Source organism: Babylonia areolata, chromosome 18 (genome assembly GCF_041734735.1).
Source record: "Babylonia areolata isolate BAREFJ2019XMU chromosome 18, ASM4173473v1, whole genome shotgun sequence".
NCBI classification, from domain to species: domain Eukaryota; kingdom Metazoa; phylum Mollusca; class Gastropoda; order Neogastropoda; family Buccinidae; genus Babylonia; species Babylonia areolata.
Genome location: NC_134893.1, coordinates 40,527,583 through 40,552,582, shown reverse-complemented (window position 1 = coordinate 40,552,582; position 25,000 = coordinate 40,527,583). Strand labels below are relative to the sequence as shown.

At 44.8% G+C, this 25,000-nt stretch overlaps 1 protein-coding gene across 2 annotated transcripts in view; it reads left to right on the top strand.

Annotated features, from left to right (window-relative positions):
• The window catches only part of LOC143291989 (uncharacterized), a 35,359-nt gene that overhangs the window by 7,318 nt on the left and 3,041 nt on the right, over positions 1–25,000 (top strand). Inside the window, exons 5-17 of one of the 2 annotated variants that reach the window (XM_076602146.1) lie at positions 1,802–1,947; positions 2,585–2,628; positions 3,591–3,696; positions 5,426–5,578; positions 7,044–7,167; positions 9,309–9,434; positions 10,220–10,277; positions 12,906–13,055; positions 18,561–18,683; positions 20,125–20,247; positions 21,316–21,719; positions 22,643–23,036; positions 24,867–24,962. In XM_076602146.1, coding sequence (XP_076458261.1) covers positions 1,802–1,947; positions 2,585–2,628; positions 3,591–3,696; positions 5,426–5,578; positions 7,044–7,167; positions 9,309–9,434; positions 10,220–10,277; positions 12,906–13,055; positions 18,561–18,683; positions 20,125–20,247; positions 21,316–21,719; positions 22,643–23,036; positions 24,867–24,962 — 2,047 coding nt within the window. Of the gene's footprint in view, positions 1–1,801; positions 1,948–2,584; positions 2,629–3,590; positions 3,697–5,425; positions 5,579–7,043; positions 7,168–9,308; positions 9,435–10,219; positions 10,278–12,905; positions 13,056–18,560; positions 18,684–20,124; positions 20,248–21,315; positions 21,720–22,642; positions 23,037–24,866; positions 24,993–25,000 lie in introns of both variants that reach the window. The other variant, XM_076602145.1, reaches the window with a different exon arrangement.

Here is a 25,000-nt window from a genome sequence, read left to right as displayed (position 1 = left end):
CAGTCTATTTTTCCCCTCTCTCTCTTTCTCTCTCTCTCCCTCTCACTCGCTCTCCCTTCCTCCCTCCTTCCACATCTCTCTGTCTGTGTCTGTCTGTCTGTCTGTGTGTCTGTCTGTCTCTCTCTCTCTCTCTCTCTCTCTCTCTCTCTCTCTCTCAACCCTCCCCACCCCATATGTGGAAGACATACAGGGACCTAGTTTTCTAGCAAAACAAAGAACGAACAGGAACATGATGAACAAAGAGAGAACAAGAACCTTGATGTTGACAGCAAGAATACATATAGGGAGCTAGTTTTCTGGTAGCACAAAGAAAGAACAAGAGTCATGATGTTGACAACATGAAAACATCAGGGGGCCTTGTTTTCTAGCAGAACAAAGAACAAGAACATTGTGTTGACAGCAAGAAGATATCTTGGGATCAGTTTTCTTGTAGAACAAACAACGAACAAGAGCCATAGTGTAGACAGCAAGAAGACATATAGGGACCTAGTTTTTTTTTAGTAGAACAAACAACGAACAAGAGCCATAGTGTAGACAGCAAGAAGACATATAGGGACCTAGTTTTCTAGTAGGTCAAAGAACGAACAGAAGCCATGATGTTCATCTTTCATCTTTCCCCTTCCTCTTTTATCTCTTCTTTTTTGTCACAACAGATTTCTCTGTGTGAAATTCGGGCTGCTCTCCCCAGGAAGAACAGGTCGCTGCACTAAGAGCTCAACTCTTTTTTTTTCTTTTTTACCCCTGCGTGCAATTTAATTTGTTTTCCTATCGGAGTGGACTTTTCTATAGAATTTTGCCAGTGTTAACATTTTTGTTGCCGAGGGTTCTTTTACGTGCTCTAAGTGCATGCTGCACACGGGACCTCGGTTTATCGTCTCATCCGAATGACCAGCTATCACAGACCGCCACTCAAGGTCTAGTGGAGGGGGAGAAAAAATTACTGGCGACTATGGGATTCGAACTATTGCGCTCAGATTCTCTCGCTTCCTTGGAGGAAGCTTTACCTTTAGGCCATCACCCCATTTTGACAGCAAGAAGACATATAGGAACCCAGTTTTCTAGTAGAACAAAGAACGAACCAGAGAGCCATGATGTTGACAGCAAGAAGACATATAGGAACCCAGTTTTCTAGTAGAACAGAGAACGAACCAGTGAGCCATGATGTTAACAGCAAGAAGACATATAGGAACCCAGTTTTCTAGTAGAACAAAGAACGAACCAGTGAGCCATGATGTTGACAGCAAGAAGACATATAGGAACCCAGTTTTCTAGTAGAACAAAGAACGAACCAGAGAGCCATGATGTTGACAGCAAGAAGACATATAGGAACCCAGTTTTCTAGTAGAACAAAGAACGAACCAGAGAGCCATGATGTTGACAGCAAGAAGACATATAGGAACCCAGTTTTCTAGTAGAACAAAGAACGAACCAGAGAGCCATGATGTTGACAGCAAGAAGACATATAGGAACCCAGTTTTCTAGTAGAACAAAGAACGAACCAGAGAGCCATGATGTTGACAGCAAGAAGACATATAGGAACCCAGTTTTCTAGCAGAACAAAGAACGAACCAGAGAGCCATGATGTTAACAGCAAGAAGACATATAGGAACCCAGTTTTCTTGTAGAGCAAAGAACGAACCAGAGAGCCATGATGTTGACAGCAAGAAGACATATAGGAACCCAGTTTTCTAGTAGAACAAAGAACGAACCAGAGAGCCATGATGTTGACAGCAAGAAGACATATAGGAACCCAGTTTTCTTGTAGAACAAAGAACGAACCAGAGAGCCATGATGTTGACAGCAAGAAGACATCTGGGAATCCAAGGAGCTCCGGCCAGGCAGCAAGGACCAGATCTCCAGCATGCACGGCCTGGATCTGTTCTATGCCTGGCTGTGGAGGCACCGATTCTCTCTGGAACGGTCTGACCACGCCATGCTGGTCACCGGGTACGTCAGGTCGGGTGCATCGGGTGGGTGGGTAGGTTGGTGGGTGGGTTTGTTTGGGTGTGGTTCATGGGAATTTGGTCGTTGAATGTGGGGGGGGGGGGAAGCTGTGTGCCTCTGTGTGTGTGTGTGTGTGTGTGTGTGTGTGTGTGTGTCTGTGTTTCTGTGTGTGTGTGTGTCTGTGTTTCTGTGTGTGTGTGTGTCTGTGTGTGTGTGTCTGTGTCTGTGCGTTTGTGTGTGTGTTCCCCTTCTTCAACACCCTCCTCTCCCTTATCTGAACACTCTTTCTCCCCTCCTTCTCGCCCTCAATCTAATCTGTGTGTGTGTGTGTGTGTGTGTGTGTGTGTGTGTGTGTGTGTGTGTGTGTGTGTGTGTGTGTGTGTTTATAGGCATATGTGTGTGGGTTTGTGTGTGTATGTGTGTGTGTGTGCGTGTATATTTGTGCATAAATATTTGTGTGTGTATGTGTGTGTGTGTGTGTGCGTGTGTGTGTGTGTGTGTGTGTGTGTGTGAATTGTGTGTGTGTGTGTGTGTAAATTGTGTGTGTGTGTGTGTGTGTGTGTGTGTGTGTGTGTGTAAATTGTGTGTGTGTATGTTTAATTCGTTGATTTATTAACGTTCTGTCATGTTTGTTGTACAGATACAATGCCATTGATCCAAACTTCCCAGACAAACCCACACAAGGTAGGCAGCGTTCATTAAAAAAATAATAATAATAATAATAATGCGTGCCACTATGTTCTCAGTGCACTTGTAGTTGACCCTAATGCTACGTCTTTCTACTTCAAGCGATATTAGACGAAAGAGACCAAAAGAAGGGGGGGTGGGGTGGGTGGGGGAAGCGAGCAAGGGCAGTGCGCTGAAGGCGATGTTGCATGGAAAGTCGCAACATGTGTGTGTGTGTGTGTGTGTGTGTGTTTGTGCGCGCGTGTGTGTGTGCGTATGTGCGTGTGCGTGTGTGTTTGTGTGTGTGTGTGTGTGTATGAGTGTGCGTACATGTGTATGCGTGTGTATGTGTGTGTGTGTGTGTGTGTGTGCGTGTGAGTGTGTGGGGGGGGGAGGGGTGTTCGGGGAGGGAGGGGGGGATGTGTGCGTGTATGCGTGTATGTGTGTGGGTGTGGGTGTGTGTGTGTGAGAGAGAGAGAGAGAGAGAGAGAGAGAGCAATATATTGTATTTTCATGTGGACAAGGCATTTAACGCATTGTTTGAAAGGGACCACACACAAAAAAACGAGGAAACTGAAGTGAAAGAGAAAAAAAAAAAAAAACAAGAGGAAAAAATTATGGGAGGGAAGAAGTTGTGTACTTCGACTCGTAGAGTCTTCAAAGCAACTGAAGATAGCAGCAGTCACGAGTGCAGTTTTCTGGCTGTTGAATAAAATTCACTTGTCTTGAGAACAGTTCACTGCTGGTTGGAAAAGGTGGATGGGTGAAGGAAGTGAGAGAGAATCTAGACAGTAAGAGGAAAGGGGGGCAGGGGGAAGAGAAAAAGGAGGGGGAGGGGAGGGGGAGATGGCCAGGGTGGTGACGAGGGAAGGAGATTAGAAATGCACACAAATAAAAGTTCGTAATTTGCCCGGTTTTTTTGTCAGTTATATATCAGGAACATATGTCCGTATATGTCCCTATGTTTTTTCATTTTGCAGGTGTGGCGTACAAATCAGCAGTGTGCAAGTACGGTAGTGTGTCCATGATAGAAAATACCTTTACCTATCAGATGATCGATACCGCGGCGCATGAACTGGGTCACAGGTATTTTTAAAAAGTCGATTCGTTAGGTGTGTTTCGCTTTACTTTTGTAATGGCTTGTAATAGGTGTGTGGTGTGTGGTGTGTGTGTGTGTGTGTGTGTGTGTCTGTGTGTGTGTCTGTGTGATATGTAAGAAAAGTACACACACACACAGATATATATATATATATATATATATATATATATATATATATATTCTGTGTGATATGTAAGAAAAGTACACACACACACACAGATAGATAGATATATAGATATATATATATATATATATATATATATAAGAGTTATGTGACCGAAATTGTTTATCTTTTTTCCTTTCTTTTTTTTCCTTTCCTCCACCACCACCCCTGCTTACTTCCTTTATTTCCCTTCCTCCCTTTCTCCATTCATTCCTCCCTCCATCTTTTCATTCCTTCTTTCCTTCCTCCCTTCCTCCTCCCCTTCTCCCTCTCTCCCTTTCTTCCTTTCTCCTTTCTTCTACCCCTCTATTTTTCTCTCTTCTCCTCCTTCCTTTTTTTCTTTTCCTTCTACCCCTCTAACCTTTTTCCTCTCTTTCTCTTTCCTTCCTCCTTCTTCTTTCTCTTTCTTCCTACCTCTCCTTTTTCCTCTCTGCCATTCCTTCCTTTCTCCTTTCCTTCCTACCCCTCTCCCTTTTTTCTTCTTTCTCTCTTCTTCCTCCCTTTTTCTTTCTCTTTCATTCTACCTCTACATTTTTCCTCTCTTCCTTCCTCCCTTCCTTTCTCCTTTCCTTCCTACCCCTCTACCTTTTTCCTCTCTTCCTTCCTCCCTTCCTTCCTTTCTCCTTTCCTTCCTACCCCTCTACCTTTTTCCTCTCTTCCTTCCTTTCTTTCTTTCTCGTCCTTCCTCCCTCCCATCCTCCCTTCCTTTCTCCATTCCTTACTCCCTTCATTCTCTCCTCATTTCCTTACCTTCCTTCTTTCCTTCCGCCCTTTCTTCCATCCTCCCTTCCTACCTCCCATCCTTCTTTCCTCCCTTCCATCCTTCCTTCCCTTCTTCTCCCTTCCTTTCTTTTCTTCCTCCCTTCCTGTCTCCATCCCTTCTTTCCTCCCTCCCTTCATTCCTTCCTCCATTCTTCCTTTCTTTCCTTCTTATCTTCATCTCCCTTTCTACCACCATCCCTTCCTCCCTTCCCCTTCCTTCCCTTCCTTCTTTCCTTCCTTCCTCCCTTCCTTCTTACCTTCCTTCCTTCCTCCCTTCCTTCTTCCCTTCCTTCCTTCCTCCCTTCCTTCTTTTCTTCCTTCCTTCCTACCTTTCTTCCTACCACCCCTTTTTTCCTTCGTTCCTTCCTCCCTTTCTTCGTTTCTTCCTCCTTTCCTCCCTTCCTACCTTCCTCACTTCCTTCCTTCCTACCTTCCGTCCCTCCTATCTTCCTTCCTTCCTCCCTTCCTCCTTCCACCCCTTCCTTCTTTCCTTCCTTCCTTCCTACCTTCCTTCCTTTCACCTTTCCTTCCCACCTTCCTTCCTACCTTCCTTCCTTCCTACCTTCCTTCCTTTCACCCTTCCTTCCTACCTTCCTTCCTTCCTCCCTTCCTCCTTCCATCCCTTCCTTCCTATCTTCCTTCCTTCCTCCTTTCCTTTCTTTCTCCTCCTCCCTTCCTCCCTTCCTTCTTTCCTGCCTCTCTTCCTTTCTTCCTTTCTTTTTCATACTTTTTGCCTGCCTGCCTTCCTTCCTTCCTTCCTTCCTTCTTTCTTTCATTTGTTTCCCCCCCAGCCTTGGCTGTGACCACGACGGAGAGAACAATGAGTGTGACCACCGTCTGGGTCACCTGATGTCCGCCAGCACGGTCATTAACTCCACCCACCGCTGGAGTTTCTCCCCCTGTTCTGTTCGCGCCATTCAGCGCAACATTGCTGAGCTCAACAGGTAGGCTGGCTGACAAGGTGGTGTTCTACTTGGCTGGCTGTGTGGTAGATTGGTTGGTTAGTTTGGTGGTTGGGTGGATGGATGGATGAATGGATGGTTGGTTGGTTTGGAGGGTGGGTTGGTGGGTGGATGGTTGGTTTGGAGGGTGGGTTGGTGGGTGGATGGTTGGTTTGGAGGGTGAGTTGGTGAGTGGGCGGATGATTGGTTGTCTGGTTTGTTGATTGGTTGGTTAGCTGGATGGTTGGTTTGGTGGATAGCTGGTTGGATTGATAGTTGGTTGGGTGGATGGGTGGTTGGGTGGCTTATCTTTACTGAATAACAACTTGTTTACTTGTTGTTTTTTTGGTTTGATGTTCGATTGTTTGTTCACTTTTTTTTTCTTTCGTTCTTTTTTGACAGGTTGATTATTTCATTTATTTATATGTTGTCTCTTCACCGTTGGACTCCTGAATACAGTGTTCACCAGTGATCAGCGTTCGAGGCCTTGTTTCAGCAAGGGTGGTGTTGTGTCCTTGGGAAAGGCACTTCAGCTCCGATTTTCCCTCACTCCAACCAGATGTGAATGGGTACCTGACATCTGTCGGGGTAAATTTCGTCGGCGGGAAGGGGAGGATTGGGCCCTGCCTTTCTTTGCCGAACCCCAGACATTGAATATTAATTACACTGCCCCTTACGGCCGTGCAAAGGGCTACAGAGCCTGTGAACTTTAATTAACTTGACCCTTCCCACAATCTGTAGGTCTTTGACTCCATTATTATAAATAAATGGATTTGTCTCCCTCACTATTTTTGATATGATTAAATAAGGTAATTGTGTTCGTTCTTTTCTTTTCTCTGTCTCTCTGTCTCTGTCTCTATGTCTCTCTGTCTCTGTCTCTATGTCTCTCTGTCTGTCTCTGTCTCTCTTTCTTTCGTCTGTCTATCTGTCTTACACTCACACACACACACACATACACACACACAACACGTACACGCGCGTGCACACACAGATGCGTATGCACGCACGCACACACACACACACACACACACACACACACACACACACACACACACACACACACACACACACACACACACACACACACACACACACATTCATCCAGTCAGTCAGTCAGATTCTTTTCTTTATTTCAGATTCACATCCAAAAGGGGCAATTCGCCACCCTTCCCCACCCCACCCACCCACACCCACCCACCACCACCACCACCACCAAACCCCCTCTCCCCCATCCCCACAAAACAGCATATACAACAACAAGTTACACCACAGTGATTCGTGTGTGTGTGTGTGTGTGTGTGTGTGTGTGTGTGTGTGTGTGTGTGTGTGTGTGGCTGTGTGTCTGTGTGTCTGTGTGTCTGTCTGTGTCTGTGTGTCTGTGTGTCAGTGTGTGTATCTGTGTCTCTCTGTGTGTGTGTCTGTGTTCCTGTGTCTGTGTCTGTGTGTATCTGTGTGTCTGTGTGGTCAGATTACACGCCAACTGTTTGGTGCACACCACGACAGACCCGACACCCGGGGTGGAACTGGGCACCCTGCTGACCGCTGATGACCAGTGTCGCCTCCTGTCAGGACCCGATGCCTTCTTCTGTCGGGTAACTGGTCTCTCCTATTTTGTTTTGTGTGTGTGTGTGTGTGTGTGTGTGTGTGTGTGTGTGTGTGTGTGTGTGTGTTTTCAGAGGTTTTCTTCTCCTTGCTGTTTTTTTGTTTGCTTGTGTTTTTGTTGTTGTTGTTGTTGTTGTTTTATTGTTTTTGTTTGTTTGTTTTGTTGTTGTTGTTGTTTTACCTAGCAGTTTCAGTCTCCCGGAGACATCACTGCGGTCAGACAAATACATAATTATTCGCAACACTACATATACTAGGCAGATGCCTGACTGTAGCATAACCAAACGCGCTTAGTCAGACCTGGAGTGCATGCATGATATACATACATATATATATATGATATATATATATATATATATATATATATATATATATATCAACAACAGTAGGCTTTTTTTAGAATACAAGTTTTAAAGACATGAAGAGCCTACTGTTGTTATTTCTATATTTTACCGGTCTTGGTATTTGTCTCGGTGCTTTTTGCAAGGAGCGGAGCCCAGGACACGAAGAGCGTGTGAACTATCTGCATATATATATATATATATATATATGTATATGTATGCGTACCTGTCAGCGTGGATTTCTTCCGCTGAATTTTGCTAGAGGACAACACTTCACGGCAGTTTCTTTATCATCTCATCCGAATGACTATACGCTCAGTTTGATTTTCCAGTCAAACGTGGGAGAGCGGGAATCGAACCCAGACCCTCGCGGACACTGTACTGACCGATAAGCATCTTACCCATTCTGCCATCTTCCCCCCTTACATTGCGTTGTACGAAAAGTGCGCAGAGCAACCCTTTGACAGCCCGCTGACGAGTATGCGCGTTAGAGAAGTGCGACAACCTGGCTGTACCTAACTGTGGTGATTGGATTTACAGGTCAGGGTGTTAAAGTCACCATTCTTTTATCAGTTTGGAATCCTTCCTCCTTGGCTGCATTACTTCTGTTGAGTAAAATCAGTTTACATGAGGAGTTAGGTGGCAGAATGGTTAAGACGCTTATCTACCAATACAATGTCTGGCCTTGCCTTGCCAATACAATGTCTGGCCTTGCTTTGCCAATACAGTGGCTGGCCTTGCCTGGCCTTGCCTTGCCAATACAGTGGCTGGCCTTGCCTGGCCTTGCCTTGCCAATACAGTGGCTGGCCTTGCCTGGCCTTGCCTTGCCAATTCAGTGCCTGGCCTTGCCTGGCCTCGCCTTGCCAATTCAGTGTCTGGCCTTGCCTGGCCATGCCTTCCCATCACAGTTTTCTGGCCTTGCCTTGCCTTGCCTTGCCAATTCAGTGTCTGGCCTTGCCTGGCCTTGCCTTGTCAATTCAGTATCTGGCCTTGCCTGGCCTTGCCTTGCCAATACAGTATCTGGCCTTGCCTGGCCTGGCCTTGCCAATGCAGTATCTGGCCTTGCCTTGCCAATACAGTGTCTGGCCTTGCCTTGCCAATACAATGCTTGGCCTGGCCTTGCCAACATAGTGCCTTCAAGAAGGAATAATAACTTCAAGAAGGAAATCAAGTTTTGTACCCTCTCCATATCTCTCTCTCATTCTCTGTCTCTGTCTCTTTCTGTCTCTCTGTCTCTGTCCTTCTCTCTCTCTCTCTCTCTCTCTTCGTTTCTCACTCACTCACTCACTCTCTCTCACTCTCTCTCTCTCACTTTCTCTCTCTCTCACTTTCTCTCTCACTCACTCTCTCTCTCTCACTTTCTCTCTCTCACACTTTCTCTCTCTCACTTTCTCTCACTCACTCTCTCTCTCACTTTCTCTCTCTCTCACACTTTCTCTCTCTCACTCTCTCTCACTCACTCACTCTCTCACTCACTATCACTCACCCACTCACTCACTCTCACCCACTCTCTCTCTCACTCACTCACTCTCTCACTCACTCACTCTCTCTCTCTCACTCACTCGCTCCTTGCCTTCGTTTGTCGCTCTCGCTCTCTCTCTCTCTCTCACTCACTCACTCACTCACTTCTTGCCTTCGTTTGTCGCTCTCTCACTCACTCACTCACTCTCCCACTCACTCATTTACTCACTGACTGTGTGTACACGTACATGTGCGCGCGCGCGTGTGTGTATGTATTTCTGCACACTGACCTACTAAAACGTTGTTGAAACGTGTCAGTGACGGTGCAGGATTTCTACGACACGGCCCAATCCTACTCCAAGCTGTGTGTGTCCATGTGGTGTTCGGCCAGCAAGAAATCCCCACAATGCCAGAACCACATTGCTTCCGACGGCTTTGTCTGTGGCTACAACAAGGTGTGTGTGTGTGTGTGTGTGTGTGTGTGTGTGTGTGTGTGTGTGTGGGAGTAGGGTTGGCGTGTGGGGTGGGCAGGAGTAAGGGGTGCTGTGGGGTCGGGGGTGGTGTGGAGGTGGGGTGGAAGTGTTGTTGGGGTGGAGGTGATGTCGGCGGGTGCTCGGCCAGCAAGAACACCCCTCAATGCTTCGTCTGTGGCCACAACAACGTGGGGGGGAGAAAGTGAGGAGTAGGGGGTGTTGTGTGGGTGGGGATGTTGTGTGGGTGGGGATGTTGTGTGGGTGGGAGTGTTGTGTGGGTGGGAGTGTTGTGTCGTGGGGGTGTTGCGTGGGTGGGGATGTTGTGTCGGTGGGGATGTTGTGTGGGTGGGAGTGTTGTGGAGGTCGGGGTGTTGTGGAGGTCGGGATGTTGTGTGGGTGGGGATGTTGTGTGGGTGGGAGTGTTGTGTGGGTGGGGGTGTTGTGTGGGTGGGTGTGTTGTGTGGGTGGGGGTGTTGTGTGGGTGGGAGTGTTGTGTGGGTGGGAGTGTTGTGTGGGTGGGGGTGTTGTGTGGGTGGGGATGTTGTGTCGGTGGGGATGTTGTGTGGGTGGGAGTGTTGTGTGGGTGGGGATTTTGTGGCAAGTGTTCTTGTTCTTCTTGCTGTTGCTGTTGTTCTACTTCTCCTCTGTCTCTCTCAGTTTCTGCCTGTCTCTTAAGCGTTTCTCTCAGTCACCCATTTTCTCCCTCCCTAACGAAGGAAAATAACTGAATAGTTTTTGGTGTGTGACCCATGGCTGTTTCATCCCAGATGTGTAAACGAGGTCAATGCATTCCAGCCGCTGTACCTTCCTCCACGCCAGCGCTGGGTACGTATCTAGCGCCGTTTAAAGTCAACTAGCCCTAACTTTCAATCTGGCCCTTTCTTTCAGTTTCAGTTTCTCAAGGTGTCAGTGCGTTCAGACAAATCTATATACATGTGGAGTTGATGGTCTAGAGGTAACGCGTCCGCCTAGGAAGCGTGAGAATCTGAGCGCGCTGGTTCCAATCACGGCTCAGCCGCCGATATTTTCTCCCCCTCCACTAGACCTTGAGTGTCTGGACGCTAGTCATTCGGATGACACGATAAACCGAGGTCCCGCGTGCAGCATGCACTTAGCGCACGTAAAAGAACCCACGTCAAAAAAAAAGGATTGTTCTTGGCAAAATTCTGTAGAAAAATCCACTTCGATAGAAAAAACAAATAAAACTGCACTCAGGAAAAAATTCAAAAAATGGGTGGCGCTGTGGTGTAGCGACGCGCTCTCCCTGAGGAGAGCAGCCCGAATTTCACACAGAGAAATCTGTTGTGATAAAAAGAAATACAAATACAAATACATTGCACCAGACCTGCTATGCAGATACCAGACCAGCAGCATAAACCATCGCGCTTAGGCAGGCATTGAGTGCGTGCATATGTATCTGTGTACACAGCAAGAGTGGATTTCTCATGCGGAACTTTTGCTGGAAAACAACCCCTTTTGTTGCCGCCGTGGGTTCTTTTCCAGCGCACAAAGTGCGTGCTGCACACGGCCGAGGCCTCTGTTCTTCGTCTCATCCGATTGATTAGATGCTCAGTTTGATTTTCCAGTCAAACTTCGGAGAAAGGACGAATCAGGGAATTGTCCCAATAGTTTAATCCGTCTTTTTTTTCCATGAATAATCAATTTCAGTGATTGATTTGAGTTATGCTTTATTCGATATGATTTTACTCATTGAGTTATGCTTTTTTCGATATGATTTCACTCATTATGCTGTTTTCACCTATGGTGATGAGGATGATGATGAAAGTAGGTTACTACTATAAGTCGAATGTGACTTTTTCTCTTATAATGCTGTGGAGTAGTTTATTTCCATGGGTTTGATATCAACACGATACACGGAATTAATTTTTGATTCACCAGCACTGTTGTACGATTTGATGTAATTTCTTTATCAAATAGTCCTTTAAGAAATCCCTTAAAGATTTTGGTGGTTTGTTTGTTTGTGTTTTACTAATGTACGGTAAATAAGCTGATATCAAATCATTGGCAATTTTTTACACTGGCTAGCTCGCACACAACACACACACACACACACACACACACACACACACACACACACACACTAACACACACACACACACACACACACACACACACACACACTAACACACACACACACACACACGCGCGCGCGCGCGCGCGCGCGCGCAACTTCCCCCCCAACCCCCACCTCCCTCCCCTCACACACACTTGCACGCTCACTCGTACAAACACACACACACACACACACACACACACACACACACACACACACACACACACACACACACACACACACACACACACACACACACACTGGGTTTTTGAAAATCATCCCGTTCTTGCTAAAGGGACTTGATCAGTCAATGCTTCAGTTTTTCTCACTTCAAACGAGAGTTGTCTCCAGTTGACTGCTGTTGACTCCCCCACGTCCAAAGACAGAAGTAGGCAAACGTTCAGGCACAAAGGAAAGAGACAGACAGACAGAGAGACACACAGACAGAGTGTGTGTGTGTGTGTGTGTGTGTGTGTGTGTGTGTGTGTGTGTGCCAGCACAGTTGTCAATATATAACCCGACGCCCGACTCAAAACAAGAGAGGTAGGCAATTCCACCTGTTTTAGTGCTGCCGCTACTACTACTACTACTACTACTACTACTACTACTCCTGCAGTTACCACTACCACTGCTGTCGCTGCAGATACTACTATTACTACTGTTGCTGCCATTGCTGCTACTCCTACTACCACCACCACTTTTACTACTACTACCACCACCACAAACCACCGTCAACACCACTACTGTTAATACCACCACCATCACTACTACTACTACTACCACCACCACCACCACTGCCACAACTACTATTATCACCACTACCACCACTACTGTCACCACCACCACCACTACTACTACCACCACCACCACCATCACCACTACTGCTAGAACTTCTACTACCACCACCACCACTACCACCACCTCCACCACAACCACCACTACTACCACAACTACCACCACAACCACCACTACTGCAACCACTTCTACTACTACCACCACAATCACCAACACTACCACCACAACCACTACTACTACTATCACCGCCGCCACCACCACCACTACCACCATTACGGCTACTACTACTACTACTACCACCACCACCACCACCACCACTACCACTACTACTACTATAACCACCACCACCACCACCACCGACTACCACCACTACGACTACTACCACTACCACCACCACCACAACTGCTAGTACTACTACCACCACCACCACTACTACAACCACTACTACTACTACTACTACCACAGCAACCACCACTACTACAACCACCACAATCACCAACACCACCACCACCGCTACTACAACCACCAACAACAACACCACCACCACCACAACCACTACTACTGCCCGTGCCCGTGTTGCCCAGACACGTGTCCCCAGGGGGAGCGGCCCGGTGAGGTGCATCAAGGCCTGACGTGCCCAGAACTGGTGGCCCGGAGTCCCTGGCTGTGCTACGTGCCCGCCTTCCGGCGAGAGTGTTGTCTGTCCTGCCACTCCGTCAGCCACAACGTGTCGGGTCAGTCTGGGGGGAGGGGCAGGGGGCAGGGGGGAGGGGCAAAGGGGGCGAGGGGAAAGGGGAGGAGGAAGGGGGGAGGGAGACTAGAGACGGGAGAGGGGATGTAGAGATTGATTGATTGATTGAATGATTGAATCTTTAATGGGTAAAGAATTAGGCACAGTAAAGGCCTTTTTACAATTCTGCCCATTTAACGACATAAAAAATAAAGAACGAACGACACAAAACATAAAAATAAAGAAATAAACTGAAATAAAATAAAATAATAAGAACGACGAATAAGAATAGGAACTTGAATAGTCTATTAAAGGTAACAAAGCGATGAAAAACTGGAACAATTGGTACATTACATGTACATAGGTACTTACACACACACACACACACACACACACACACACACACACACACACACACACACACACACACACACACAATTATAAAACAAGCAACAAAGACATACGTACACATTCACGCCCACACACTCAAACACACACAAACACACACACGCACTTACTGTTCACACATACACATACATTCAATTTTTCATTCATCATGGCATGGCAGCTAGTGGACTGAGTACAAGCAAGCATTTGCAAAAGACCGCGAGTAGGTTAATCAAATGTATCGAATAGAAATATTCTTATCTTAGTTTTAAAGAGAGATATGGCTGGAATTTGACGACATGTCTTTGGAAGCATGTTCCATTCGATGCTTCCATTAAATGAGAGACTCATCTTAAATAAATCAATTTTAGGCTTTGGGACAATAGCTCTATCTGAATTACGTTGGAACTGGAAACAAAATAACGATTTTAAATATTGTGGGCATGCGTTATGAACAATTTTATGCATAAGAATCAATGTGTTATATCTAATAAGTATATGAACAGGTAATATTTGAAGTTCTTTGTACATATTGTGCACAGATCCACCTGTGGTATTTACATGGTTAATCATCTTAATGGCACGTTTTTGTAAAGAGCAAAGTGGCTTTAATGTAGAAGGAGGACATTTACCCCAAATAATCGAGCAATAGCTGAGGCGAGACTGGATATAGGCAAAGTAAAACACACGTCTAGAATGATTATCAAGAAAGTGTTTGATCTGTGATAATTGGAATACACTAGATGATACTTGTTTTATGAGGCAATGAATATGTTCCTGCCACGAAAGATTTTGATCAATAGTAATGCCTAATAGTATATGCTTAGTAACTTGTTTGATAGTATTGTCTTTATATTTTATGTTAAGTTGTGCGTCTTTTATGTTCTGTCTTTTCTGACGAGGACAAATTAACATGCATTCAGTCTTTTCAGGGTGCACGACCATATCATTAGCATCACACCAGTTTTCGACAGATTTCATGTTGGCATTCAGGTGATAACTAATTTCGTCAACATTGTGACTAGCATATTGTATTGACGTATCATCAGCAAATAAATCACAGATTGCATGTTGAATTGATAAAGGTAGATCGTTGATATACAAGGAAAATAAGAGAGGGCCTAGAATTGACCCCTGCGGTACTCCTCTTGGAACATGCCTTTTGGAAGAAATAAAGCCACGTGAATAGACAGCCTGAATACGGTTTTCTAGGTAAGATCTGAGAAACAATAAGCAGTTATCGGCAATACCATAACATTTCAATTTGTGAAGCAATATTTCGTGATTGATTAAGTCAAACGCTTTTGTAAAATCAAGGAATATCACTCCAACCACCTTGCTTTTATTAATATCACGCAGCCATGCATCAGTTATTCTACATAAAGCGGTTTCACAAGAATGGTGCTGTCTAAATCCTGATTGATTGGTATGTAGAAGCTGATATTTTTCAATAAAGAATGTAAGACAAAGGTGTACATGACGTTCTAGAACTTTTGAGACAGAAGACAACAATGAGATTGGTCTGTAATTATTGACATCATGAACATCACCTTTTTTATGCAGGGGAATAACCTTTGCATATTTAAACTCTTTTGGAAAATGATTTTTGGATAGACAAAGATTGAAGAGATAAGTAAGAGAATCGGCAATATAAGGTGCAGATAGTTTTAATATTTTTGGACTAATGCCATCGAAGCTACACGAGTTTTTATTTTTTAGCGATACTAAATAAGATAAGACTTCATGAATAGACATTAATGGAACAGAAAACTTTGTTTTTATATCTTTATTGTGACAGAAGTTTTCTAAGATGCTGAAATCAAAAGAAGTGTGTGCACTGTCATTTGCGATTAATTTGTTTCCAATGTCAGCAAAGTGATTGTTCAGTGTATCAACAGGAATGAGACATTCCGCATTTGAATTGTTTGGTTTGGTGAGTTGGTGTATAGCCTTCCATATGGAGGCTGTGTTGCTTTTGTCTTCGATTAGCTTACGAAAGAAAATCCGTTTAGACTTTCTGATCATGTATTTGACAATATTACGTTTCTTCTGGTATTCTTCGAATGGACCGATTATCTTTTGATGGTCTCTGTCATCCATTGCTTGAAAGATATCTTGCGTAAGCCAACTCGGAAGAATTTCCGACTTGACTCGTCTCTGAATTAAAGGGATATGTTTATCAACAACATGCAGTAACGTTGCAGTCCAAAAGGAAAGGGCTTCGTCTGGATTAGTAAAGCTATAAATGTTAGTGAAAGGTGCAGAAATGAGGTCTGATTGAAAGGCGTCCAGATTAAAATGTTTAAATGACCGAAATGTGACAACAGTATGACCTGTTTTGGGTATTTTGAAACCCTTTTTTCCCCATGTAATGCAGACGGCATTGTGGTCACTTACGCCAACATTCGGCACACAAATTTCTCGAACTGATGTTAGATTGGATGTATAAATATGATCTAAGAGCGTTCTAGTTTTTTGTGTAACTCTGGTGGGGGAATCAATACACTGATGGAGATTGTAAGACGTATAGATGTTGTTCCATCGGCTATGACGCTGAAAAAGATCTAAATTAAAGTCACCCAAAATTAATACTTCTTTTTTTGAAAGGTAGAGAGGAAGAACTAGGGAGGGTATGTAGAGAGGAAGAACTAGGGAGGGAAGAGGTAGAGAGGAAGAACTAGGGAGGGAAGAGGTAGAGAGGAAAAACTAAGGAGGAGAGTTAGAGAGGAAGAACTAGGGAGGGAAGAGATAGAGAGGAAAAACTAGGGAGGGGAGGTGGAGAGGAAGAATTAGGGAGGGGAGAGGTAGAGAGGAAAAACTAGGGAGGGGAGGTGGAGAGGAAGAATTAGGGAGGGGAGAGGTAGAGAGGAAGAATTAGGGAAGGGAGGTAGAGAGGAAGAACTAGGGAGGGGAGGTAGAAAGAAAAATTATGGAGGGAAGAGGTAGAGAGGAAGAATTAGGGAGGGGAGGTAGAGAGGAAGAATTAGGGAGGGGAGGTAGAGAGGAAGAACTAGGGAGGGGAGGTAGAGAGGAAGAACTAGGGAGGGGAGAGGTAGAGAGGAAGAACTAGGGAGGGGAGGTAGAAAGAAAAATTATGGAGGAGAGAGGTAGAGAGGAAGAACGAGGGAGGGAAGAGGTAGAGAGGAAAAACTAAGGAGGAGAGGTAGAGGAAAAACTAGGGAGGGGAGAGGTAGAGAGGAAGAACTAGGGAGGGAAGAGGTAGAGAGGAAGAACTAAGGAGGAGAGGTAGAGAGGAAGAACTAGGGAGGGGAGGTAAGGAGGAAAAACTAGGGAGGGGAGAGGTAGAAAGGAAGAACTCGGGAGGGTATGTAGAGAGGAAAAACTAGGGAGAGGAGAGGTAGAAAGAAAAATTATGGAGGGAAGAGGTAGAGAGGAAGAATTAGGGAGGGAAGAGGTAGAGAGGAAAAACTAAGGAGGAGAGGTAGAGGAAAAACTAGGGAGGGGAGAGGTAGAGAGGAAAAACTAGGGAGGGAAGAGGTAGAGAGGAAAAACTAAGGAGGAGAGGTAGAGGAAAAACTAGGGAGGGGAGAGGTAGAGAGGAAGAACTAGGGAGGGAAGAGGTAGAGAGGAAAAACTAAGGAGGAGAGGTAGAGGAAAAACTAGGGAGGGGAGAGGTAGAGAGGAAGAACTAGGGAGGGAAGAGGTAGAGAGGAAAAACTAAGGAGGAGAGTTAGAGAGGAAGAACTAGGGAGGGGAGGTAAGGAGGAAAAACTAGGGAGGGGAGAGGTAGAAAGGAAGAACTCGGGAGGGTATGTAGAGAGGAAAAACTAGGGAGGGAAGAGGTAGAGAGGAAGAACTAGGGAGGGTATGTAGAGAGGAAAAACTAGGGAGGGGAGAGGTAGAGAGGAAGAACTAGGGAGGGTATGTAGAGAGGAAAAACTAGGGAGGGGAGAGGTAGAGAGGAAGAACTAGGGAGGGGAGAGGTAGAGAGGAAAAACTAAGGAGGAGAGTTAGAGAGGAAGAACTAGGGAGGGGAGGTAAGGAGGAAAAACTAGGGAGGGGAGAGGTAGAAAGGAAGAACTCGGGAGGGTATGTAGAGAGGAAAAACTAGGGAGGGAAGAGGTAGAGAGGAAGAACTAGGGAGGGTATGTAGAGAGGAAAAACTAGGGAGGGGAGAGGTAGAGAGGAAGAACTAGGGAGGGTATGTAGAGGAAGAACTAGAGAGGAGAGAGGAAGAACTAGGGAGGGTATGTAGAGAGGAAAAACTAGGGAGGGGAGAGGTAGAGAGGAAGAACTAAGGAGGAGAGGTAGAGGAAAAACTAGGGAGGGGAGAGGTAGAGAGGAAGAACTAGGGAGGGTATGTAGAGAGGAAAAACTAGGGAGGGGAGAGGTAGAGAGGAAGAACTAGGGAGGGGAGGTAAAGAGGAAAAACTAGGGAGGGGAGAGGTAGAGAGGAAGAACTAAGGAGGAGAGGTAGAGGAAAAACTAGGGAGGGGAGAGGTAGAGAGGAAGAACTAGGGAGGGGAGGTAGAGAGGAAGAACTAGGGAGGGGAGAGGTAGAGAGGAAAAACTAAGGAGGAGAGGTAGAGAGGAAAAACTAGGGAGGGGAGGGAAGAAAACGTGGCCTGGGGTAAATTTTGTAAAAATGTGAAACGAAGCCTAAACTGCTGGGGTATAATACCATAAAATATATCATGCTTTGAGTTTGGGGGCGGGGGTGGTGGTTGGGGGGGAGTGGGGGTAGAGACTATGCAGGGGAGGGGGGAAAGTAAACGCGGTTTAATTTGAGTAAATTTGTGTATAGATGTGAAACGAAGACTGAACTACTGAGATATCATAATTACCCCCACAAAAAATACATGTCATGCTTTTCGGTATCATGATTACCAAAAAAAAACATATATCATGATTTGAGTTTTGTTTCTGATAGTTGCTGTTACGTTAGTAAACTAAGATGTTGAATAAGGAAAACAGGACATGAAATATGATATACGCAAACGTAATGATGATGGCATAACGATACTTCGTGTTGTGCCTTTCTCTTTATTTTTTTTCTTTTATTTTCTTCTTCTTCTTCTTCTTTTTTTTCTTTTTTTCTTTTTTTTTCTTTTTTTTTTCTCTCTCTCTCTCTGATTCCCTCTTTCTTCTTCTTATTTTTTAGGGTGTGAATACGGGGACAAACAGGAGTGGTGCTCTACCAAGATGAAGTACCCGTATGACTGCTATGCCAATGAGAAAACCTGTTGCAAATCCTGTCTGCCTTACAAAGACAATGACAACCCTGGTAAAATAAATAGATAATAAATGAATAAATAAATGAATTTTGAGTGATGCGTTCGGTGACTGGCTAATTGCTTACTTTTCCTTAGTTGCTCTATGCTTTTATAAGACGTGCGATGTTCCTATGTTTCTTGTTTTGACAGTATCTTGTTCTGTTTTTTTTCGTTTTATGCCTATTCTAATCGCAGGTGAAAACGCAACACTATAAGGGATACCTTTCACGTCATAATGATACATATTCCAATTCCATAACAAGCAACAACAGCTGAAGGACATTCCTCGAATGAACAGTATTTTGTCGTTGTTATAAGAAGGGGGTTGGGGATTAGTTGGTGGTGCTTAGCTGTATGTTGAATCAGCGTCATCCCTATTCCTGATTCTTCTGTCACTAAATTAGTGTTCCCGACTCACCTATTTCCTGTTTGCTCATGTACTCAGTTGTTCTCTGTGTGTGTGTGTGTGTGTGTGTGTGTGTGTGTGTGTGTGTGTGTGTGTGTGTGTGTGTGTGTGTGTGTGTGTGTGTGTGTGTGTGTGTGTGCACTTTATGATGTACTTTAGATGTAAGAAATGAACTTCAAGTTCAGTGGGATGAAATTAATATTAGAAAAGTGTGTGTGTGTGTGTGTGTGTGTGTGTGTGTGTGTGTGTGTGTGTGTGTGTGTGTGTGTGTGTGTGTGTGTGTGTGTGTGTGTGTGTGTGAAACGGGAACAGGCGAATCGGACCTTTTTCATGGAGTCAGAACTAGCGCAACTAAACAATACTAAAGAGATTCAGCAGCGGCGCAGGGTCTCTTATGGTGGGTGACCTCATGGCGCCTTGCTTTCTGTGTAATGCTGGCCTGGTAATGGCGAAGTATGTGTACCTAACGCCAGCGAGATGTCGCGAAAATGAGACCAAAAACATAATTATTATAGGACAGTTTCAAATTAAAAAGACTGCTTCCTGCTGAGAATCACCAATTACGATTTTACGGACTTTTGACATTCATGTACGTAAAATAATGTGAAAATTTTAAGCAAGATGTGTATTATTATGATTATTATTGTTGTTGTTGTTGTTGTTGTTATCATAATCATAATAATTATTATTATTGTGATTGTCATCATTATTATTGTTCTTGTTCTTGTTGTTGCTGCTGCTGCTGCTGCTGCTGCTGCTGCTGCTGCTGCTGCTGCTGTCGTAGTAATAGTAGTAGCATTCTTGTCGTTGTTGTTCTTGTTGTTGCTGTTGTTTTCTTATCATTATCATCATCACCATCATTACTAGGCCAAAGTCATCATCATTATTTTCAACGTCATTATTCTCATCATCAACGTCATCGAAATCATATTTACCATCGGATGTAGCAGCAGCACACACATAGACTTTACATATATAGGGTCTTCAGCAGTTGTAGTAATAGTCTTGGTATTTGTTGTTGTCGTCATCTCAGTTCTTGATTTCAGGCTGTGAATATGGAGATCATAGCGCTGAATGTCAAACGAAACTGATTGTTCCCCTTGGCTGTTACCAAAACGAGGCTGCTTGCTGCGAAACATGCAGCAAGGTGAAATCAAGGTCAAATCCATGTGAGTATACGCCAGTTTTATCAGAGTTCTGAGATACAGAGTTCGCAATATAGTGAGGACGTCACCGCAGAGTTACGACTGATATTTGAACATCAGGAAGGCAGGTTTACATCCCTGGCATTTCCTTTTTCCTGTGAGATGTATTATGATTCTCTTCAGAGAATATGGGTGTGACCTGTTTGTGTATGTTGTTATCCTTTGGAGGGAGTTTAAGAAGGCATTAGGGCTATTCTTATGATTGACGGTTGTACTTCAGTTTGCATTAAATGTCATTATTGGTTTAGAAGGGGCCGGGGGGGGATTGCCTCTCTCTCTCTCTCTCTCTCTCTCTCTCTCTCTGTCTCTATCTCTCTCTCTCGATTTCGTTAGTGTTGTCCAACTTGTCTGTAACAAATTACATTTCATGTTTTGCTGTCCAAAGTTATGTGAACTAAGGTATAATTTCATACCCCAGAAATATTGCTCTCAGCCTTCTATGTTTAAACTAGTTTTGCTTATGACGTCACGTCGTGAAGAAGTCAGACAGTTTGCAACTTATATATACAAAGCATTCAAAATCCGGTCATTTAGTTGTCCCTGATTATCAATCTAGGTATTGTTTTGTTTTATTATATCATATACTGTATGTCATAATGTTTTCGAAATAAGTTTACACACCGCCCCTTCATAATGGGCTAAGGCCTTTTGAATAAATCTGTCTGTCTGTCTGTCTGTCTGTCTGTCTGTCTCTCTCTCTCTCTCTCTCTCTCTCTCTCTCTCTCTCTCACTGAGAAATAGAGAGCAATGATAGGTATAAATGGTTCTATTCATTTAAATTAATATTCCAAACAGAGAAGTATATTAAGATTATGACAAATGGCATAAATCTGCTTTGCGAATTTGATGCAGTTATATCTGAACAAAACTCTCTATGAATGGATGTTTACATGTGTGTTCGTGCGTATGTGTATGTGTGTGTGCGCGTGCATGTGCGTGTATGTGTTTGTGTGTGCATGTGCGTGTGCGTGCGTGCGTGTGTGTGTGTGTGTGTGTGTGTGTGTGTGTGTGTGTGTGTGTGATACCAACCAGCGTGTCCCTACGGGGACAAGAGCACGTGGTGCAAGGAGAAGCTGATTGTTCCGGAGGGCTGCAGCCTCAACTCTGACCTCTGCTGTGGCACGTGCGCCAACGTCACCATCCCCTCCACCACCACACCCACCACCACCACAACCACGCCCACCACCACCTCAACCACGCCCACCACCACCTCAACCACGCCCACCACCACCTCCACCACCACCACACCAACTACAACTACCACCACCACCTCAACCAGCTCAACACTGCCACCAGCGACAACACAACAGTCACAACCTTCCCCTCAGCTCTCCACGGAGGTCACTGTATCGACTGCACGAGAACCCCCAGTCTCCACTTCGTCTTCGTCTCCACAACAACCCGAGACAACAACGCCTTCAGAAATGGCGATACAGGTACTGAAGAGGACCTCAGAGGCAGCGCTGACCTCTTCGTCCAACAGTTATCCACACCACCACCACCATCACATCCACAGCACATCCCAGCAGGAACAAAGAGACCTCTAAGTCCAAAGCCCTCAAAACACATTGGGGAATTTCTGTTGAAGCAACAAAAACTCTCATTTATTCTTGTGCGCTTCCAAGAATCGGGTACTGTAATTCTTTTCTCACAGATTGTCCTCAGAATCTTCGAATTTTGAAAACTTTAAAACAATGCTGCCCGTCTGACTCTCAGAGTCCCACGTACTGATCACATTTCTCATCACCTCTGTACTCTGCATTGGCTTCTCGTAGAGGCGAGAGTTAAATACAAAGTTGCATGTCTCTGCTTTTCTGCTTTCCACTTCACTGGACCAACCAATCTTTCTGACCTCATCAGTGTTTACACTCCCTCAAGAACTCTCCGTTACATTTTGAAAATTCATTCTGTCAATACAAGAACCTATGGTGAACGCTCTTTCTTTGTTGATGCTCCTCATATCTGGAATGGCCATTCACATTATATCCTTTTATCTGATTCCATCCATGCATTTCGATCTTCGCTATAAACTAATCTTTTCAGAAACTGTCATTATCACTCTTAGTTGCCTACTTTTCCAACACCACGCCATGCCTCCGAACTACATGTCTGAGGAATGAGAGATGGGAGGGTGGAGGGGGAAAGGAGTGGGTGAGAGAAAGTGGTTATGATTGGTTTAATTTGTAACTTTTTCTTTCATGTAAAGCCCCCTGAGCTCTTAGAAAGGGTGACATACAGATGAACATTACTGTTATATGTTGCAGCAGATAGCAGTAGTAGTAGTAGTTTTGCTGTTGTTGTCATGTTGTTATCGTTATCATCATCATCGTTATTATCATTCTTAACTCCGCTTCCGCAGACGTCGACAGAAAAGCAGACTCAAGCAGGCACAACAGCCTATACAAAAACAGACCCGACGACTTCAACCAAGCAGCAACAGACAACGACACTGACGACAAGAACGACGCCGACGACGATGACGATGACGACTCCACCCCAGCCGCCAACACCCACCACCACGACCACCACCACCACCTCCACAACACAGCAGCCGTCAACGACATCCGCGACGACAGCGGAAGTGATGACGACCACGCCGCAGGGTGACGCTTTGTCCGGGTGTGGGGTCGGCGACCTTGACCTCGACCGTGACCCCGAGCAATGTCAGAAGGAGACCCCTCACGGGTGTTACAACGCCACCGTGTTGCAGTCGTGCTGCGCCTCTTGTGCTGAGTACCGGACTGTGCAGCCTGGTTAGTTGCTGCTGTTGGTGGCGGTGGTGGTGGTGGTGATGGTGGTTCTGGTGATGGTGGTGGTGGTGATGGTGGTGGTGATGATAGGTGGTGATGGTGGTGGTGGTGGTGTTGGTGGTGGTGATGGTGGTGGTGGTTATGGTGATGGTGGTGATGATGATAGGTGGTGATGATGGTGATGGTAGGTGATGGGGATGATGATAGGTGGTGATGGTGGTGGTAGTGGTGATGATGGTGATGGTGGTAGTGGTGGTGGTGATGATGATAGGTGGTGATGGTGGTGGTGGTGGTGGTGGTGGTGATGATGGTGATGGTGGTAGTGGTGGTGGTGGTGGTAGTGATGATGGTTTTGGGTTTTTTTTTGTTTTGTTTGTTTGTTTTTGTTGTTGTTGTTTTGTGGTTGTTGTTGTTGGGTTGTTTTCGTGTTGTTTTTTTGGGGGGGTGTAAGTTATTGCGTACGTGTGTATCTGTTTAATGTTCATTGTAAAGCGCTTTGAGCTCCCTTTATGGAGAGGAAAACACTCAACAAGTATCCTTCTTTTTCTTTTTCTTTTTTTATACTTTTTTCATTCTATTTGTTTATTCATTTATCTATCTATTTGTTTATGATTGTCATAATTATCGTTATTACATTTTTCTCTCAAGGCCTGATTAAGCGCGTTGGGTTACGCTGCTGGTCAGGCATCTGCTTTGCAGATGTGGTGTAGCGTGTATGGATGGGTCTTTCTGAATGCCATGTGACGTCTCCTTGAGTAAACTGAACTGAAGTGGTGGTGGTGGTGGTGGTCGCTATCTGCTTCTTCTTCTTTTTCTTCTTCTTCTTCTTTCCTATATATGAAATGTATTTACATTCTTCCATTCTTTTGTCGTGGTTTCCTAGATTTGGGACAGACACGTGTTAAGATCTTTATAAGAGTTTATTGTTACTGTTGTTGTTGGGTATTGTTGTTTTGTTTTGTTTTGTTTGGTTGTTGTTGTTGTTTTTGTCTGGTTGTGCGTGTGTGTGTGTGTGTGTGTGTGTGTGTGTGTGTGTGTGTGTGCGTGTGTGCGTGTGTGTGTCTGTGTGTCTGTGTCTGTGTCTGTGTGTGTGCCTACCTTCCTTGCTTACTGCTACTGCAGTTGTTCCATCCTTCTAGATCTTTCATTTCCTTCCCTCCTCCCTTCTTTCCTTTCTTCCGTCTTCATCTTTATGGCGTGTATGTATCTGTGTCTGTCTGTCTGTCTGTCTGTGTCTTTGTGTCATTGATGCCTTTCCTCATTGATCGTATGCAAACTGTGATAATTTCTTGTTCAGACCACAAGATAAGATGAATATATGAAATTTATATTTCAAATTAAACCAAAATAAGATCTTGCAACATCCTCATCTGACTTGTTGATGATGAGTTTTGTTTGTTTCAGTTTCAGTTTCAGTAGCTCAAGGAGGCGTTACTGCGTTCGGACAAATCCATATACGCTACACCACATCTGCCAAGCAGATGCCTGACCAGCAGCGTAACCCAACGCGCTTTGTCAGGCCTGGAGAAAAAATAAATAAAATAAAATAAAATAAATAAATAATAGTAATATAATTTTTTTAAATGAATAAATAATGTTTGTCTGTTTGTTTGTTTGTTTAATGTCCCGTCACTCACATTGGTGACTGTAGACATTTTGTTTGAGTATCGATTTTCACATTGGAGTGTTACCGTTTAGGAGAGAAGGGGGAGGGGGATGAATGGTGATTTTGGGGTGTGGGGGTGTGGGTGGGGGAGGCGGCGTAGATGGAGGATGGCATTTGAAATGAATATTCAATCACAATTGCAGAAAAAAAAGCCTGACTTGTTTCAGGCTGTGAGTACGGGGACATGTTCAAGAACTGTGAGGACCTGCTGTACCCCTATGCCTGCTACCTCCCTGCCAATGCCCAGGCCTGCTGCGCTACCTGTGAGAGCTTCAAGAAGGCTTCCACACCTGGTACCAGC